At 40.3% G+C, this 21064-nt stretch overlaps 1 protein-coding gene across 1 annotated transcript; it reads left to right on the forward strand.

Annotated features, from left to right (window-relative positions):
• Nucleotides 1-10477: 10477 nt before the first annotated feature.
• Nucleotides 10478-20296, forward strand: LOC142377177 (von Willebrand factor A domain-containing protein 1-like). The gene is made up of 5 exons (XM_075461021.1): nucleotides 10478-10710; nucleotides 15367-15906; nucleotides 16047-16325; nucleotides 17195-17470; nucleotides 17680-20296. Exons 1-5 carry the CDS (start codon nucleotides 10626-10628, stop codon nucleotides 17985-17987), a joined length of 1488 nt encoding a protein of 495 aa, XP_075317136.1. The 5' UTR covers nucleotides 10478-10625; the 3' UTR covers nucleotides 17988-20296.
• Nucleotides 20297-21064: the final 768 nt, after the last annotated feature.

Here is a 21064-nt window from a genome sequence, read left to right on the forward strand (position 1 = left end):
CAATATAACTCTATACTTGTTAAAGATGTCACTTGTGACACTTTGGCAGCATGAGCAGAAAATGGCAAACTGTGTGAACAGCATGAAAATAATTCACCCCACTGCCGAGTCCTCCAACATTGCACCCAACTTCAAGGATAAGGATAGTAAATAAGGGACTCCTGATGACCTTCAAGATGCATCCTCACTGATCTGTTGACAGAAACACAGCGTAGATAGAAAGATTGACAGCCTTGCTGTCTTAAATATACATTTTAGAAGGAGCTTTCACCGGTTAGCAAATATTTCTTTTACAGAGCCGTTGTCTTGCCTTCTGCTCTTGATGCAGAGATATTGGAAAGGTGCTAATAAGTATCTTTTTTTCACTTTTGGAGAGAAAGTGAGTGATCAGTTTAATTTGCAAAACTAATAATATTAGGGGTCCTGAAACAGGGAATGGAATACAGCATTTTCAACATCAAAAGCACAAACATCACTACAGACACGCAACTGCGGCATGTGTTGCACCCATTATATCAAATTTGTCACAGCCATTTGTTCTAGAATGTGCCGCTGAAGGTGGCAGCATGTTGGAGTAGCTCTGTACCTCACATTGAGATTTTTTCTTTTTTCTAAATTTCATTCCTGTTTTTTCTTGGAAGAAATTGCATTTTTTGGACAACTGTTCCTTCCTGTCTTGGATGCTGTGCAGCTGGATTGATTTTTCCCAATACTTTTGTATATTTTGCTCTTTTGTTATGATGCATAACCATAGCAACAAGGTGGTTTACAACAGGGAGCAGCTGATTAACATTGGAAAAGCAGAAATAATTCGACAACTGAAGCCAGAAATCCCACTGGAATTGAAAAGGAGGCGTTGTGGATGCAGAGCAGGAGCAAAGAGGAGAGAGAGAAAGACGAAGTTCAAACCATCTCTGCCATCCATCATCATGGGCAATGTAAGATCGTTAGCTAACAAGTTGGATGAACTTCTAGCCTTGACAAGGACTCAGCAAGAATATCGGGAATGTAGCATAATGTGTTTTACTGAGACATGGCTGCAGGATCATATCCCCGACTCCAGCGTCTCTCTGCCGGGCTTCCTGACTGTACGAGCAGATCGAGATTTAAAGAGTAGCAGGAAAAGGAAAGGGGGTGGATTGGCAGTGCTTGTCAACAACAGATGGTGTCACCCAGGACATGTTACTGTGAAGAGTCGTCTCTGCAGTCCTGACATTGAACTATTGGCAGTAAGTTTTCGTCCATATTATTTGCCAAGAGAGTTCACCAGTGTTGTTTTGGTGGCTGTTTACATTCCACCCTCAGCTGTTGCCGACACTGCACGTGATGTCATCAGTTCCGTTGTTGCTAAGATACAGACACAACACCCCAATTCTTTTGTGGCAATATCTGGTGATTTTAATCATGCCTCACTCTCTGCTACACTGCCAACTTTTCAACAGTTTGTCAGCTGCTCTACCAGAGAAAACAAGACATTGGATTTGTTTTACACAAATGTCAAGGATTCATACATTTCCAAATCAAGACCTCCCCTGGGTAAATCAGATCACAACCTTGTTTTTCTCTGTTCAGCATATAAACCCCTTGTCCAGAGACTACCTGTCACAAAAAGGACTGTTAGAAAGTGGTCACAGGAAGCTGAAGAAGCCTTACAGGGTTGTTTTGATGCAACTGATTGGATTTCTCTTTGTAAGCCACATGGAGAGGACATTAATGCCATGACTGAGTGTGTGACTGCCTATATAAACTTCTGTGTGGACAACACCATCCCCACCAGAACAGTGAGATGCTTCCCTAATAACAAACCCTGGATCACCAGTGAGCTAAAGGAACTATTGAACAAGAAAAAAAGAGCCTTTATGGAGCGAGACAGGGAGTTACTGAGGAGTATACAGAAGCAGCTCAAAGTCAAGATCAGAAAGAGCAAGGAGGTGTATAGAAAGAAGCTTGAGAGTAAACTGCAGAGGAACAATATCAGAGATGAGTGGTCAGGAATGAAGAATATCACAGGCCTCAAGCAGAGGGAGGATCAGATGGATGGAAGTCTGGACAGAGCAAATGAGCTGAACACATTCTTCAACAGGTTCAGTTCAGGAACAAGCTCACCATCCTCCCCTCCTGTTCCCAGCCAAAGAGACATCCCACCCTCCTCTGACCCACAGCTTTCCTGTAACATCTCCACCTCCACCTCAGTCATTAGCCCCTTTCATACTGCCGAATAACCCGCGTTTAATTCGCGAATTTAGCGTGTCCGCTGTTGTGTTCACACTGCCGACCCGGGCTGCCGCGTCAACTCGACTCGCCTTTCGACCCGCGTCGGACCCTAGTCTTTTTGCCGAGCCGAGTTTGATGTGAACACAATCGACGCGGGTTGGACGTGGGCGTGACGTGAGGAGTTTAAAAGACAGAATGGACAGCTAATTTAGAACAACAGCGACAGGTGAGGACAAGTTTTACTCTGTTTTAGCCTACATCAAGTTGGAGACATTTTTTAATATGGTCAACTGGGGAGACAAGGAGGTCCGCGAGCTCCTCAGCCCCCGAGCAGAGGACGTTATTTTCCGCCACATTTCGGGGACGGTGAAAGATGGACCTCTGCTGGAATTCGGGCTGGCGAGAAAGATGGGAGAGCACGGTTTCCCACGCAGCAAGACGCACCGTAAAGTAACATCTCCATGAACTGCATTGCAAAAATGAGTTCTCAAGGTGTCCCGCCATCGTTTGTTTGAAAAATTTGATGCAGACAGGTGTATTTCATCCTACCTCCGACGCATGGCTTATGCCTACGTCATTGTACACGCCCAGCATTTTATGTGTTTCGTGTGACGCTCTGCCACTAGGCAACTCCCCCTGAACTCGGCTTCAGACGACACGGGTCACCCTGACACGCCAAGCGTTCACATTGCTCGACGCGGGTCGAAGGTGCAATTTGGACCCGCTAAGGTAGCGGGTCGCAGTGTGAAAGGGGCTATTGATTCTTCTGCTTCCACTAGTTTGTCTTCAACCCAATCAGGAGATGCTGCTGTCCCCTTTGCCTCCCCCTCCCACTTTTCTGTTTCTAGAAGTCAGGTGAAGAGGCAGTTGGAGAGACTGAACCGGAACAAGGCTGCAGGTCCAGATGGTGTCAGCCCCCGAGTCCTGAAGGCCTGTGCAGAGCAGCTCTGTGGGATTCTGCAACACCTTTTCAACCTTAGCTTGACCCAAGAGAAGGTACCACTGTTGTGGAAGACATCCTGTCTGGTTCCGGTACCAAAGAAAACTCACCCTTCAGACATCAATGACTACAGACCTGTTGCCCTGACATCCCACATCATGAAGGTCCTGGAGAGACTCCTGTTGACCCACCTGTGTAAGCAAACCAGCACATATCAGGACCCCCTGCAGTTTGCTTATCGCCATGGAGTTGGAGTTGAAGACGCTATCATACACCTGCTTCAACAAACCCACTGTCATCTGGACAAAGCAGGCAGCACTGTGAGGATCATGTTCTTTGATTTCTCCAGTGCATTTAACACAATTCAGCCTGATCTGCTTCGTCTGAAACTCCAGAAGACTCAGGTGGAGGCCGCAACAATCACCTGGATTAATGACTACCTGACAAACAGACCACAGTTTGTCAGACTGAAGAATTGTGTGTCTAACCAGGTGATCAGCAGCACAGGAGCACCTCAGGGGACTGTACTCTCACCATTCCTTTTCACTCTGTACACTTCAGACTTCCAGTACAAGTCAGACTCCTGTCATCTACAGAAATATTCAGATGACTCTGCAGTTGTCGGGTGTATCAGAGATGGACAAGAAGCTGAGTACAGAGAGCTGGTGGACCGCTTTGTGGCATGGTGTGGGAACAATCATCTCATCTTGAATGTTAACAAAACAAAGGAGATGATTGTAGATTTCAGGAGAAACAGGGTCAGATCAAACCCTGTTTCCATCATGGGAGAAGAAGTGGAGGTGGTTGAGAAATATAAATACCTTGGTGTTCATGTGGACAACAGACTGGACTGGAGACACAACAGTGAAGCCATCTACAAGAAAGGACAGAGCAGACTGTACTTCTTGAGGTAGCTAAGGTCCTTCAAGGTTTGCAACAAGATGTTGCAGATATTCTACAAGTCTGTTGTTGAGAGCGTCATTTCCTCTTGCATCATCTGTTGGGGCAGCAGCATCAGAACCAGGGACCTAAAAAGACTCAACAACCTGATAAAGAAGGCTGGTTCTGTTCTGGGGACGACTGTGGAACCTCTGGAGACAATAATGCAAAGACGGATTTTGCATATAATCAAGAGAATTATGGACAACCCTGAACATCCTCTCCATGAGACTGTTATCGGAAAACAGAGTCTCTTCAGTCAAAGGCTTCTTCAGTTTGGATGCAAAATGGACCACTACAGGAAATCTTTCCTGCCCACAGCCATCAGCATCTATAATAACTCCTTGATTTAATTGAATTACTTCAACATTTAATTTCCCTCTGGGATAAATAAAATATTTTTGAATTTGAATTATTGGAACAACTACGGCCATGGCTTCAGCCACGGGGACAGCTGCGGCATCCCAAGGCTGCAGTCAGAATCAGAACAACACTCCGTCCACATCAAGTTCAGCTTGGTGAACCAAGTGCTCTAAAATTCTTTCCAACAGCTGTGGAGCAAACATGCGAAGGTGCAGCCACAGCTCAGGGTGCACAGAAGAAGCAACATTATGTGCCTGTAATATCTTACAATAAGAAAGCTCATTAGTTTCACCAAGAGTTACACCTAATCTTTGGGGTAAGTGAAAATATCTGGGGACTCTGCACAATCATTTAATTAGTTAGTTTTAATTAGAATGAATGATTCTTTTAATCCTCATTTGGATAGAGGTACGTGTTATACTTATAATGTAAAAGGGTTGACGTGCCAGTAGCGTCAATTAAAGGAAATTCATGAGAAAAATGTAAAAACGGTGAAGAGGAAAAGCGTTTATGTATAGTCTTTATGAATAATCCCGGACTTACATCAAAACAAAAATCTCTAGACTCTGTTGTCAGTGGTTTCACTTTCCACTGAATTAAAGTCCATTAGCTGGTTTTGATATTCATCAAAATAAATAATCTTCAGAGCCCTGACGGCACCCCAGCACTGAGCACTGATCAGCATGTCCAACACACAGACACTGATGTTCGACTGATGCTTAACTCAGAAGCTCTGATTAACTAACTAGTCTCAGATCACAGCAGGTCACTTTCTGCAACAACATATTTCTTGTAAATTCACACTAAAAGCTCCAAACAAAGTCAAATTGATGCATTTGTGCTCCTGGAGCTGTGGCATATGAAATATATTGCGTGACCATAATATTGACCTCATGTATTTATGGTTGTCACTGTCAGTGGTTATTCCTTGCAGCCCTGCATCAAAATCAATGATACGAGCTGCTGTTTTTTTACATCGCTCGCGGCACAGAAAATATCCTCTTATCTACATTGGCAGATAGCTGATGGTTGTCTGCTCTTTGATCGAGCCGCTGGGGATTATAATGAAGAGATCGTGATTAGAAATTGCAGCACAGAGTGAGTCCATCATTTTCAGCTCTTTATGAAACTGAAAGCACATCAGTATCTTTTGTTTTTTTTAAACCTTTTTAACCTGCCGTTAAAGTGTAACCTGCCCCGGGGCTTGGTGTCTGGTCTTTTGTATGTTCGAACTGATAATCAGGTGGTTTTCTTTTTTCGTCTCGATCAACCTTTTGTAGGCAATTTGCGTCTTTCCAGACTCACAGACGAGGAAAACGTTGTTCATTTTTATTACTGCATAATATAGATAGATAGATAGATAGATAGATAGATAGATAGATAGATAGATAAAGTTGGATAGAGCAAGAATTAAAAAAAGATGAATCAGTGACAAAAGTTTACTGAGTCTGAGAAGAACTGATCGATCCCATTTGATTTGTGCATAAGTTCCACGCAAGTCTGTGTGGAGCGCAAAAGAGTTGGGGAAAAAAACGGGGAAATGCATTCGCAATACAACTTGCTAAGTCTATCTGCACTCACATGCTGTCTTGGCCCAGGGATCTATTATATGCTGCCAACATCTGCTGGCTACACTGTAAAGCTCTGAAACAATTTTCTTTTCTCCCTGGGTTTTCCAGATTTACTTTCCAGGTCTAACGTCAGAGGAGAACTGTTCAGTGTTGACCTTGCCTCAGTTTCAATCTAATTTTCTTAGTCTTTTTTCCACCAGTTGTCTTGGTTTAAATACGCTTCCTGTGTCCTCCCCAAAGACCCACATCATTCTTTATCATCACCATTGTAATACTTTTATCTGAGCATAAATGTGACTGGCAGACATAATAGTCAATTATAGTCCTTCAGCGGATGTCAAATCCACCATAATCCGTGAAACTCAAGCAAATCAGCCTCCGGATTAAAGGATGAATGGGATTCAGGCTTTCGTAGTGGGTTGTCTGGATTATTGGTTGAAAGAAGGCCTCTATCTTCACACGCAGCCAAAACTGTGTTCATGAAATCCTTCTCTGTGTTTTATGATCCCAGTGAAGATTACTGCTCTCTGGACAGGCACGGAGAAATGTTTTATCTATTCCACTGGACTTGTCTCTGGATAGAGCTCTGAAATGGCGATTGGAATTTAGTCTGTGCCAAACCTTCAACACACACCCATGCTCACACAGAGTGGAGTGAAGTCATGTCCCTATTTGGACTCTTAAAGCTACATCATGCAACTCTTTTATCTTGAAATAACAGCTTCAAAGTTGTCTTAATGTAAACTGATTCGTGGAATATTTTGTTCCCACTCCCTGCCCCAAATACTTGCTCCTGCTTTATGTAACTGAGTGGGTGAGCAATTACAAGCTGCTGGGGGGAGTGGGACACTTTATATCAGGACAAGGATGCTGAGGATTCTCAGAAAAGAGTGCATTTCTGAGTACTGCAAGATGTTGAGTTGGCCTTCTCGCTTCTGGGTTATTTTACCTCTCCTCTTGTTTCCTGTGTTGTTTCACTTGATTGCCTCTGTTAGCAAAGTTAGAAATAGACTTTTCAACTCAGTGAAAATTTGATAGAAAACATGCTCAAACATCTGTATTATATGTGAAGTTAGATTTTCTGACATCATCAGAATGTCAACAGATCCATGTGTATCATTGTAAAAATGAACTTAACTCCAAAACTTGAAGGTCACCCGTTTTGCATGAAATGCATGCTTTTGCATATTAGGGCTTTAATGTTGGAGCAAATTTGTGCTCATTCTTTTTTGGCTGTCACAAATGTTCTTTTCACCTGACAGTATTTTTTACACCAGTCATGATCATATTGATTGATCACATGATTTTCATGTTAGCAGTTTTTAAATGTTGTTCAATACTTCAGGTGCTACAGAGGTTTCTCGACAACTACCAAATGGATTAAGAATTTAATTCGTACAGATATTTGTGCTTCGCAATTACTCTAATGACTCATAATTCCTAATCACTATTATTAGCCCTTTACTTTTCTCCAGTCAATAAAAGACTGATATGTAAAAAGAAAAGGTTATTTATCCTATTTTTTTTTTCATCAAATGTTCACAACGACCTCGTAACAAAGCCTAATGACCTTAAAATGAATCACTCTCCCATCAACCGTGGCTCTACTTTTTGTTGAGCACTTAAGTTGGACGGTGAACGCTGCAAACCCTTATTTTTTGTCTACAAGCACGGTAAACTTGTTAATTTGTCTTCTAATCAATACCTGTAAAGTCTCAGCATTTCTCCTGTCTTTACAAGGGAGACATGTTGCTTCATAGTAATTCTTGAAAGCTTTGTCTGCCAACACAATTAAGCCTGAAGATTACTACTAGATGCTTAGATGCTCACTCCACATTTCAAAGGGCATATTCATAATGAAAAACATTCTTACAAATAACTTGGATACCATTTCCTGTTTTTCCTTTGTATAGTCAGTATTATTGTATAACAAATCCTGTTAATTGACAAGGCAGAGGCTGAGGAAGGTGACAATGCATTAATCTAAAGTTAACAAGCAGGAGTACTTTGCAGAGGCAGAGCTTATTAACACGGTGTTAATAAAAAGGCTGTTTAATGGCGCACTCCCAGTTCATGACAATGCTGAGAACAGAGTGCCGGTAGTTATACATGTCTTCAGGCTGTGAGCACAGCTGGAATTTAAAACACTATTTAACGACCCTCTGGGATTATTTGAGTCAGGTGCATGAACAAGATAAGCTGGTGTCTCTGAGATAGCAGCCTCAGGTCACCTGTTGGCCAAAACTTGAAGGTTTATGTGCAAACCTGAAGGTGAAAAACTGCATGACAGGTTTATTGGTGATTCTAAATTGATTGTAGGAATGAGGGTGAGTGTGTGCACGGTTGTTTGTGTCCGTGTTGGCCCCATGATGGTATAGCAGCTTGTCCAGGGTGTAACCTGCCTTTCGTCCTATAAAAAAATGTCCTATAAATCTGGAATGCCCACATCAACATCTGGCTATTTTTGCAAAACAACTATAACATTGACTTTTCTCCATCACAGCCAAGTTTCATGAAAACTCGTCTGGATAATTTTGGAATGGGATAGAAACCCCATTTTGGTTAGACAGCAAATGGGGCAGAGAGAGCTGGGGAAGAAATGCAGCAAAGGGCCTCAGGACAGGACTCAAACAGGGCCGGCTGCATCAAGGAACTACAGCCTCTGTACATGGGGCACCTGCTTAACCAGTCGAGCTATGGGCAACAGCTTACAAAAGTAAGAGTAAAAATCACATTATTTCCATCTTAATTCCTTCACTATTACTGAAAAAAAACGACTGTGAATGATGCACGGATTGTTTTGTTACAATCTAAAGTATTTGACAAATTGAATATTTGACCTAATGATGGTGATAGATGTCAAGCCAGCCCCCTAAATAATCACTAATCATGCTGAAGTAAACACGAGTTCCAACCGGAGGTCATTGCAATGAGTTAACTGAGGTTGGACCATAGTGATGGTAAATTATCGTGGGCTGAAAAATATCAAACAAAATTAGGCATCTTAACCACTTACTTTATCTGAAACTTTAAAAGGTATGTAGATAAACATGGAAGTTTTAAGACTGAAATCATTGCATCTTATCAGTCACATCAGTATTACAGAGTAAGACGTCGGTGACCGGAAAACAAAAAAAGTCAGGCCTAAAGTGACAAGAGATAACTTCCCCCAAACTGTTTCCAATTATTATCACTGTTGTTGTTTCCTCAGAGCCTGAGCTCTACCAACAACACAAGACATGAAGGAATCAACACCTTTTTTGGGGGTTGGGGAAGTACATTTTCTGAAGAGATAAAGGGAATTTACCAAGCCAGGTTAGAGTTACAGTTTCATACACTGGGGCATTAGATCTAGAGGAAAGCCAATGGTATTTTTAAAAGGAGTGACATATAAGCAAAATGTCAATTGTTGACTGTTTGATTTAGAATTGTATTACCAGTTCTTTTGCCCCTCCATTAGGATTCTCATTAAAAAAAAACTTTATCGACAAAGAAAAACAGTCTTTTTCCCAATATACCAGATAACTGGTTTGAGATCCAAATAAAACAAATGCGTTTCCATTAACATGTAGAGACTTGTATTTCTCTCAGAAGATTGCATGAACCTGAAGACACACTCTTGTTGAGACTCATTACAGATTGCAGCTTTTTTTGTTGAATGATTTAATCTGTACAGTGTCTCTACTATTATTGAAATCTCATCCTGAACCGCACCCTTACTGAGGCACAAGATGAAGAAAAAGAGATAATATCTACAGTGTTTTCAAATCATGAAAAGAAAAGCTTCATGTTGGCAGCGAGCATATTCAGGGCGCTCTCATTTCTTGGGGACACATTCAGTCAAAGCACTTAATTTTTTCAATCCTTTTATCCTAATTTGATAACATAAACACACACACACACACACACACACAGAAGCAGAGATGTAGGAGCTACAGTATTAAGCTGTGATGAATTCATGTGAATAGCCTGCATTTGAACAAGTTATCTTTCTGCTCTGTGTCAGTTGAGGTATTCACTGTAGTCCTGTGTAATGGGCAGGATTAATGGTTTTGTTTGCTGCTGTTTGATCCAAATGGGTGTCACGCCCTGTGGCTGTCACTCAATAGTGGGTTTAATTTTTGTGGTCAGCCTTGGTATTAAGAGTTAAAGGGTGTGGGGAACAAATTCTCATTCTCAAATGCGACAACCTCTCTGGCCAAGTAAACGACAGTGCACTGGGAGGCTGCAGTCATCCAAAGGTTATGTTATTAAGTCTAATAAAAAAATAAAATAAGAAATAAAACAAAGTCTTCAAAGAAGGTGACAATGCATGAGTTTCTTTTACCTACACCAGGAGGAGGAGTAACCCGGACTAAAAAGTGCACTGTGTTCTTTGTGCAAACAATACCGTAGAGAAAGTGAAGGCATGACGCAGGTGTTTACTGAGAGAAAAGTCAGGGAAGCTGAACTCAGCCAATAGAGCTGCGTAATAACTGCAGGCTGGATCAGTTGTCACAGCGAGGTGAGCGATGGAAAGTGGTCTAACAAGTTCCAGCGTTTATCTCACCACCCCGAGGTGCTTCTAATCAAATACACGAAAAATTCCTTGGAAAAGGATGAGGGGTCTTTTCCTTCGCTGCGTTTTTCTCTGGGCGACGCTGCAGCGGAGCAACAGTCAAACTGCAGCTGTACCTGCCTCAGGTGAGTCGACATCTTACACTGGAGACACGAAAAGGGAGAAGCGCAGGCACGGGGCCGAATCCAACATTAACACCACACAGACACAAAACTCAAGTGGAAAGGTTGCAATCTTATTATTCGGGATTCAGATAAGAAAAATGCTACTTTTTTTCAATGCAGTCTTGGCTTAAGGAAAAGGTAAACCCTCAGGACAATGACAATAATGATAAAAGTTGTTTTTTTTCCTTTACAACAAGAGAGGATTTTTTGCCCCCTCGCAGTGAATTAAATATTTGAATAGCTGGTGATGAGTTTGTGATTAGCCAAACTATAGGTCACATTAAGGAAGCCAGGATATTTTCCACTCAGTCTGACATGAACAAGTTGGAGCTAACATGTTGCTTACAGTGTATAATTTTATCAGAGTAATTAAGTGCTATTCGAGCACTTTTAACTCGACAATTTGTTCAAAATAGACACATGAAATATGATGCAGTTTAACAGATCCAACCAGTAAGTAATTAAACGAGATTAATACTAATATTTCAGTGAGAGGTAGTCCAATAACGTTAGTACATTTTTGTTATATTTCAATATGAGCAAGATTTCCATTACAGGACATAAATTATGGTGTCTTGCATTAATGATAGAAGTAAATCTTTTTTACCTCTGGATCTGCTCTGGTAGCAGGAAGGAACATCAGTAAAGTTGAGTGTCAAGCTGTGGAAAACATTATGATTTCCTTACAATGACACTGTTTCTATATATTGCCAAAACTGCCTAAAAAAGCCAAATTGGACTATAGCCAGGTTAAGGAGACATATGCATGTAAACTGTTCCCCAGCTCTGGTTTGATCATAAAGCTATCAGCTGCTTGAGTCCAGCTTTTTTGTATTGCAAATGTCGTCCCCTCAACCTCAGATGATTGGATGAATAAGGGAAGACTAATAAAAAGATAAGCAATGGAAATAAGATATTAAGCTAAACCATACCTACCAATAAGCAAAGTAAGTAAAGTTACGTGATTGGGGAGGAAGCAGTGGCTCAAGTAGAAGCCAGGATTAGGTTTATTTTTGAATGAGAGCGGGTTGGAGGGTTTGGCTGGCTTGAGTCGGTCGCTGGCAGTTTCCTAAAGACCATGAGGGCAGCGGTAGACTCAGATTGGCAGGCAGGTATACTAATTTAGAGACGGGCAAACAGGTTTAACAGCAAATCATAGATTAATTAATCCCAGTGAGGACTGGCAGTTGATGCCAGTTCATCAAAAAGTGGTGATAGCTTGATGACTTGCAGGATGGTGATTCAAAATGAGCTCCACCCCAGCCAACTAACACACTGACAGGAAAGTCCTTTTTTGTACATGAATGTCTGAGTCATAATCGTATGAAACATCTGAAGTTATTATCAACAACAAACATTTTGACAAAGTAGATACAAAACTAATTCTAGTTTACTGTTTTAGCTTTCTATTTAAGTTCATTGTTGTGTTTTTCTATTTCTAAATGTATATTTGTGTTTGTATTTCTATCGATATTTTGATTCTTACTTTTTCTGTATGTAATGGATTCCTGTTACCAGACAATTTGCCCCCTGGGTCTGATAAAGTAACTTTAAATCAGACAGACTTTTTGCGTATTACAGAGTATGTTAATATAATATTAGTTCCATGTTTCTTTGAAACTCAGACGTCACTTAAATGAGGCAAGAAAGCCATATGTTGTTTATGTGTAAATGCTCTTGGTGAGTAGTGAACAGCTGTATTTTTAGTTAAGTAACATTAGGCTTTGTTCTTTATGTTGAAAACTGCAGTATTCACAGGTAGCCACCTGTAAACGTTGGAAGTCATTAACTGTTTTTGACTCCGCCCTCCCAAAAGCCCACATGGAATGTTTGGAATTTTTAATTAATATTTGGTTTCTCCCTTCTTCAAGAATTCATACCGTACTCATTTTTAAAGGCAGCTGAGTCACGGTGAGTTAATGTGTAATGTGACTTTAAAGAAGCCCTTTTTTGTGTCCTGATCAAAGATTGACTGGATGGTTTACCATCTGCCTGTTTGATGTTACATTCATGTTGATTTCACACTCTGTGAACTTCACAGGAAGCACTGACATATGCCTCATACATCTGTGCTGCATTGCCGTGTGGCATATGGCCTTGGCACAGGTTGAGGCCAATTTTATGACAGATGACATCCTCACATTTCCTCTCCCACACACATCATACACCTTTCCTCTCAGGAATGCAAAGACAGGGCAGTTCCTCTTCATCTCAATAACTCAAATGCCAGGTCTTTCTGATGTGTATACATTTCCACAACTTTGGTATTTTTTCCCCTTTTTCTCCTGAAGCATCTTTATCTTGTAATTTCCGTATGTTTTCAGTGTTTCTTTAAGTTACTGTCTGACAGCTTTACTTCTAATTGCGCCTTTCTGCCTTACTTCCTGTCCGCTTGTTGGTTTCATGCTGTGTCTGCTTCCTCATAAGAATTTAATGCTTAGGAACCATTAGAGAGAGTAAAATTCAGGGTTTGTGTTCTGCTGTCCTACTCCAAATCAGGACCTATAAGTGTGATTGATATTGAAGGAGTGATTCAGTCAGGTGAATGTGTGCATCATGTAGGCTGCAATTAGTAAGGACTCGTCATGTGATCAGTGCCTTCGTATGGCAATCAAAAGATCCTGATCTTCTATCAGAATTATTCTGAATGCTAAAGTCAATATAATATTCATCTTATTCCAGTATCTGGAATAAGATGAATATTTCGTGGTGTGAACACAAAGTGAGGTTCAAAGGAGTTGATTAGCTTAATTGGAAATTATTGCAGTAAGACAACTTTTTCATGACAAAATGGAACTAGCTTTCCCAGGAACGATGAAGGGTTGAGCCAAGCAACCAATGAGTTTTCAATCAACTGGAGAGATCCTAATGCATCTCTTTCAAACAGATTTATCTAAAATGTCTGCTCACTTTCATATATGATTGACAGACTTTCTTCTTAATTCCTCTTCTGTTGCTCCATTCAAAGGAATTTTGTGAAGTTTGTTTCTGACAAGTGTTGACACTAAGATCAGAACAGCAGATGCTTTCACTTATGCATGAAGAAGAAAACCCATCTGCCTGTTACTGCCTCTTATTCTTCTATTATATTAATGCTTCCCCAAGGATTGTACCTGTTACAAAAGGATCAGCCTTGCCTCAGATACCTTAAATCAGGGTAGCTTTTTTATGTTGCCGTGATATTAATTCGACCTCCGGCGCAATGATTCATTGCTGGTGACAGTATCTTTAAGGAGGGAGTGTAGGCACCTCGTAAGTCACCACATTTTTCAAAATTTCCATGTAAATTAAAAATGTACCAGCCTGCGTCTTCATTCAAAGAATGCTGCTATAGTCTTTCTCATTGTCATGCAGGCTAACAACACTTAACGACTATTGAATAGATCAATGTGAAGTTTGGTCCATGTATTTATGTCCACCTCGAATGTTTTGATATAGCTTTGGTTGTTACTCTGACTTTCATCTGCATCTACGCTGTTGTTGAGATGGCACTTTCAAGGCCCATTTTGGCCAATGAATTTTTTTCTTTTCTTTTTTTTGTGGCTTTTTTATTGTTTGAAAGGTCATCAACTTTGTTTTGCCTTGACTGAAGTTATTCTTTTCCTCTTAGTTTTGTTCCACTGGAGTGAAAGTTAATATGAAGAAACAAGCCAGTAAAGTCGTCTGGTTTGTTGTTGCTTTTCGTCTGACCTTAAAGCAGCCAGAAACTCATTATTAACTACTGACATAGCAAAGCAGGGTTCAGTTAGATAAGATACAAAAGTAAGTACCATATTTACATACATATTACTGTTGTGTTGTGTGTAGTTTTACAGAGATGAGGTGAAGTTTGGGTGGTGAGTAATTTCTAATAATCATACGTCCACACATAATAAATGAGGCAAAGGACAACAGTTGCATTCACGCCATTTTAAGGTATGAAAAATCCCTCCCAAGCGGAAAAAATATATATATAATTATAATGAAAAGAGTTTCTAGTTTACGAGAGTTTCAAAAGTTCCAAAAGAGAAACTTTATTTGGTTCAGTACTTTAATCAGTGAACAAGTTGCCACCAGTCTGAGTTGTACTCTGTTTTGCACTAAAAATCAAGTAATATCTTGCTAGAAGTCATGATGCTGACATTAACATAAGATCCAAAGCACTGGTTTGAAATGTACTCCTATTCATCGATAGCATGATAAGGGATTGAATAACAACATGAAATGTTTTCTTTGTATTAAGATGTCATGATGCAAGTTTGAAGTTTCAATCAATTCTTAGGTGCATTTTAGTGTCTTCAGTTCAGAGCTTCGATGATGTGGGTCACTCACTGGCCTTTCTCGATGCAGCAGACAAACACAGTTAGGGGCTTTTTGTGAACAAAATGAAGCATTCAGCAGTTAAAATATGTCCCATAACATTTGCACGCTTTTTGGACAAAAGTATCTTCTACATCAATAAATCTATAAAAGTACTAGTTTTCCATGCCAAGATTTTTTCTTTTGCCAATAGCAGCTAAAATGATCCCTTACTCCAGGGTTTGAATTCTGTATGATTTCAGAAAAACAGAAATGGCATGAGGATGAGGATGACCTGCATATTAAACCACCTTTACTGTTTTTTCTCTTGTTGTGCAGTGTTGAGCCGCTGTGAAGGGGACATTCTCCTGTTGCAAGACTCTTCGGGAAGTGTTGCAAACCATGACTTCTCTTGCTTTTTGCGCTTCGTCTCTAATCTGCTCCGTCCCTTTTCTTTGGGTCGTGGGCATGTAAGAGTGGCTCTGCTGCAAGTGGGCACCAGCCCTCAGCTGGAGTTTAACTTGGACGACCACAATAACCAGGAAAGTCTGCAGGAAGCCCTGCAGAGAGTCAGCCAGCTACAGGGAGATACCAACAATGTGGCAGCACTAGAAGTGGCCCAGCAGATCCTGACAAAGACAGAAGGGAATGGGCCAAAGGTTTTGCTGTGGCTGACCGATGGAGTACAGCCTGGAGACGTGGACAAACCAATGTTGGAGCTGAAGGCACAGGGAGTTTCTGTGTTAATTATTTGTACCATACATGGAGATTACCAGGTGTTAAAACGTGTGGTGACACCTCCTCTTGACTCCCACCTGTACTCTGTAGACATAGATAGCATCGACATCATCGCAGAGGACCTGAGGACGGCCATCATCAGTATGTGTGAGGTTCATGATTGAAGATGGACATTATTTTTAGACAGGAAAATAGATTTCCATCACACATTTATTCATTCCAGTCTCTATTTTTTCTCTGTTTTCCCCTCTGTCCTCCCTTGTCGTGTCTCATATCTGTAGAAATTATTTGTGCAGAACAGCTGAACGTGATACATTTGACCTCCCATAGTGCCGTGCTACAGTGGAGTCCTGTTCTGACTGCAGACAGTGGTTACTACGAACTGCTGTATAAATCTGTAAGAACAACCAGTCCTGGGTTTAGAAAAACTTTGTCAGGCGACTCCAGCAGAGCAGAGCTGACCGACCTGCAGCCTGAAACTACATACACAGCATCCCTCCGTCCAGAGTCCAACCAGAGGCTGTTCAGCACATTCTCTGTGGACTTCACCACACTTCCTGGTATGAACATTTAAAGATGAAAATGTATTGTATTGTATTCCTAAAAAAAGGAAAAATGTGGACAAGCAAGGTAGAAACTGTTTCAGATTTCTCAGCATCTCCTTCAGATTGTTATGCCTCCCAGGAGTAATTTCATGCGAAATGAGGCACTTGTCTGCTAATTTGCAATTTGTGGTAACACACACAACCCTTGAATTGTGCATCTGCAAAGCAATCCAAAGCTCCTCAGGGTTTCATTTTAATTGAGGCGTTCAAACAACTGACTTCTGGTGTTTTGTTTTACATCAAAACATGAAATAGTCCCAAAACGAAAAACTTTATGCTGACGAACAAGAATTCTGTGTTTTAATTTTTGAGCCACCCAGAACAACTTTCAGAGTAGTGGATGTGTGCTTCACATGTCCAGCACATTTTCTGGGCTGAGGGGGCGGGACTAAATCAAGTCATTTGGAAAAAGGATATTTTGACGTGATCCGTTTTTACAGTGTCTGCTTTAACCTAAGCAATGATGCTTTTCTAATTTTAAACAATATTGTAATGTGTAAAATTGTGGAGGGAAAAAAACTGTAATTGAAAGCTCTAGGAGAAGAGGTTAAATCTAAAAATAACGTTTTAAAGTTAAGTTACTTAAAAATTTAGTCAAACTTATTCATCTTGATGATTGTTTATACTGGTCCACCTCCCAACTTTTGTCTCCCAGATTTTGTCACTTGTGGCACAACACTTCTTTTATCAATATTTAATGAAGTGCAGTGACAACATATTCCTCATTGCAGTTATTTTTGAGTTCTGTAGCACAAAGAAAACAAGTAAATCGTGTTGGATTACCATCTTCTCATATGAGGTGACCTCTTTCTGTGCATCCTCAGGTGTCTTAAGTCCAGCAGAGGTCTCCTTGTCAGAATCGGGCCCTCATCAAATCCGTGTCAGCTGGGGTCCCCTACAGCTGGATCGGGTGCAAAGATACACACTGGAGTATGGAGCCATTCCAAGCGGACGTGTACAGATTATGACATTAACAAACCAGGCAGCCTCTGCCTTATTGACCGGCCTGGAGCCCGGCACTCAGTACCTGGTCACAGTCAATGCTCTGCATGTGGATGGAAAGGAGCGAGCCATGTCTGTGAGGGCATGCACTCAGGAAGGTACAATGACAGATTCATGTGTTTATATCTTTTTGGATGATGTTGAGTTTGTGCCTTTCAGCTACTTCAGATCTCTTTGCTGTTCTTTAAAATTGCCCTTTAGGTGTTCTTTTGTGAATCAATTTTGCATGTTGAGGCGGTATCAGCTTCATTTAACCAGGCAGTATAAATCTTTGCCTCATTTCTCCTCTGTGTTTATCCTGTAACAGTTTTGCCTGCTCTGGTCGACCTCCAGCTGGCTCCAATAGAGGGACAGTTGGTGCAGGAGGTGCAAGCAGCATGGCGAGCCCATACAGAGGGGTTGAAAGGCTTTTGGGTCAGCTGGGAGAAACAAAACTACCAGAACCCCCTCTCAGACCGCTCTGTAGCCACCATTTACTTACCCCCAACTACACCTTCAGCGCAACTCACCCACGTTACACCAAACAGTCGTGTGTGTGTGTCTCCAGTCTACAGGTCGGGCCGAGGAGACGGAATATGCTGCACTGCCAACACGCACAGTGGTTTATTGAATTGAATACTATCCAGTACTTTTTTTTTTACTTAATTTACTGCAGTTGGGTTAATATTTGGACTCTAAATTGACCCTAAGAGTGATTGTGAGTGTGCATTGTTTTTTGTCTCTGTGACACTGTGATGGACAGGTACCTCACCCCAGTTGAGTACCCCACTTCTTTCCCTATGACAGTTCGGATAGGCTCCAGCCCCCCATGCAACCCTGAATTGGATTTAGTGGGTATAGAAAATGGATGACTGAATGGGTTCATAAATGGTTCATTAGAGAGAGAAGTTTCCTTTCTCTTCTCTTTAAAATATTCCAGACAGTGTGGTCAACAACCAAAGTCTGTCAGGCAGATGGAGCAAGAGATTTGGAGATTTAATATTATTTCTTGAGGCAAATATTTGTCTTTAGGTAAATTGTTGTGACAGAAAAGTCTTTATCACAAAACCACAAACCATCCTGACAACAGTTGACATTTACATTATTAAGTCTTGCAGATACTTGTTCAAATATATCAGTCAGTTAGTCAGGAGTTTACATAGGATACAGTAAAGCAACACACAGCCACTGTAAAATTAGGCAACCTAACCCTAACCATCTTTCAGGTCTGAGGTTTCACATACATGAGGAAAATAAAGAAAATAATCTGGTCCTGACCAGGTTTTAAAGTTAGATTAAAAAAACAACCTTAGATGAAAAGTATACATTATGCATGACCTCTTATCATTACCTGTGTAACAAAACCTTAGACAAAATGCAGGGTAACAGGGTAAGTAGCAGCCAGGTGCTGCTGATCAAATGTAGTTAATTAACTGATCATCAGCATTTGTGAGCACCTCTTTAAATCAATAAGTTTTTGCAGGTTGTTGGTCTGCACAGTTCAGGTGTGTGTTAACACAATACCAAGGAGGGAAGACATCAGTAGTGATCTTAGAGGCAACTGTTGCTGCTCATTAATCTGGGGAGGGTTATAAGGCCATTTCCGAACAATTTAGAGTCCATCATTCCACAGTGAGGAAGATTATTCACAAGAGGAAAAAACTCAAGACAGTTGGCAATCTTCCCAGGAATGGATGTTACAGCAAGTTCAGCTCGAGGTCAGACCGGGCAACGCTCAGAGAAACTGAAAAATGAACCCCAAAAAATAGGGTATCATCTCCGACACGACAAACCTCGGTTAACATGTTACAGTTCGTGACAGCACAATTAGTAAAAGACTGAATAAGTATGGCTTGTTTGGAAGGGTTGCAGGAGAAAGCCTCTTGTTTCTAAGAAGAACATGGCAGCACAGCTTAGGTTTAATAAGTTGAATCTGAACAATGTGGAGATGTTTGGTCATAAAACAAGCTCATTAAAAACAATTTATTAAACAGCTTATTAAAAACAATTTATTAAACAGCTCATTAAAAACAATTTCATGCAACAGGACAATGGTCCCAAATACTGCAGCTAATCTATAAAAAAATGTCTGAAAAACAAGAAAAAAAAAATTAAGTCATTGCAACAGCCCGGTCAGAGTCCAGACTGTGCATAAACAAACGTTGCAAAACTCAATTAAATTAAGCAGCATTGTAAAGAAGAGTGGGCTTTCAAAATGATGTGAGACTGATATCATCAAACAGAAAAAATTGCTTCATGTCATTGCTGCTAAAGGTCATGGGATGTACTTAGTTTTTTCACACACACACTGTTTCTACGTTCTATATATTTTCATATTATGGTATAACATGTCATGTTGTTGTTGAAGTTATATTTATCTAACTTTAAGACAAGGCACGATTTTTAGAATTTCTCCATTAATTAACAAGCTTAGAATTAAAAGAGGGTCTACTTTTTTTCAAATCATATCTAAGCCATCAATATGAGGAATAACTCCTGATTTTCAGTTAAAATTGTAAAAAAAGAAATATTTCTTTGAAAGTGCCTTTTAGCTCACCTTGAGAAAAGTTCACATTTGAAGAAATCATTTATGCTAAAGAAGAAAAAGAAAGAAAACTCTGAAGCAAGGCGAGAGTCCCCTCACAGGTTACCGTATCCTTGTGTTTACAAATGAATAATGCCTGATTTAAAAAAAAAAAAAAATTTCCAACTCTACTTTTCAAGTCTCTGTTGTGAAATGAATTAGCTTAATGAGCTTGAAGACAAAGATGCTTTACACGCACATTAGATAACTGCAAACTTAAGTGTAGTTTTTGTATGTTTGTTTGTTTTTCTGAGATGAAGTAATTACATTCATCTTCTGAAATGGATGAACCCACTGTACAAATTATTGCAAATTATACAAATGTCTTAAAATAAATAAACACAGAAATCACAGGCTGGAACAGAGTTACTTTCCTTGTTTCAGTCAGTAATTAACATTCAGCGGCTGGAACATACGTTACACTGAAATCCCAGTGTGTTTCTGTATTACTGTCCGTGATGGAAAGTAGATGTGATGAAGATGATGGGTTGTATTAGAGCAAATGCCAATAATGTCAATAACAGGATACTGTTCAGTGTTTCTGAGGATTTAGTGCTGTTGGCTGATACTGTGAATGTTGTTTCTAATTTACTGATTTCGCTTGTAACGCTGCTGAATTTATTCTTTGCAGTTTTGTCGGGTTACATCTTCCTCTTGGAAATGAGAATTGAGGAAGTCTTCCTCAATTACAAACAAACAAAAAAAAACCTGCTGTCAGGCCATTTCTGGTGTTTTATAGGGCCATCTAGTGGCTTTTGATTGTAATCAAATAAAGAAAACTAGGTAAATGGAAAACTTTGTGACATTTTGTCTTGTGAAAGAATAAGATTAAATTACATTTGAGTTTTAGACATCCATAAATTAAACAGCATTTTAATCAGGTACTGTTAACTGGGGCATTAATGTTTAACCTGCTCTCATATAATGTATGTATTAGGTTTCACAATACAGTCACTGACATGTCATTTAAAACATCTGTACTACTAATGGAAATATATCTGCATACATCAACTTACATATATATGTATGTACAGTACAGACCAAAAGTTTGGACACACCTTCTCATTCAAAGAGTTTCCTTTATTTTCATGACTATGAAGATTGCAGATTCACACTGAAGGCATCAAAA

This window comes from Odontesthes bonariensis, chromosome 3 (genome assembly GCF_027942865.1).
Source record: "Odontesthes bonariensis isolate fOdoBon6 chromosome 3, fOdoBon6.hap1, whole genome shotgun sequence".
NCBI lineage: Eukaryota > Metazoa > Chordata > Actinopteri > Atheriniformes > Atherinopsidae > Odontesthes > Odontesthes bonariensis.

Bases quoted from the DNA above. Each gene is read 5' to 3' on its own strand.
- LOC142377177 (XM_075461021.1), top strand. From the start codon at position 10,626: ATGAGGGGTCTTTTCCTTCGCTGCGTTTTTCTCTGGGCGACGCTGCAG. The intron at 10,711-15,366 runs GTGAGTCGACAT...CTTGTTGTGCAG, and splicing joins TGCAGCTGTACCTGCCTCAG to TGTTGAGCCGCTGTGAAGGG. The intron at 16,326-17,194 runs GTATGAACATTT...GTGCATCCTCAG, and splicing joins GGACTTCACCACACTTCCTG to GTGTCTTAAGTCCAGCAGAG.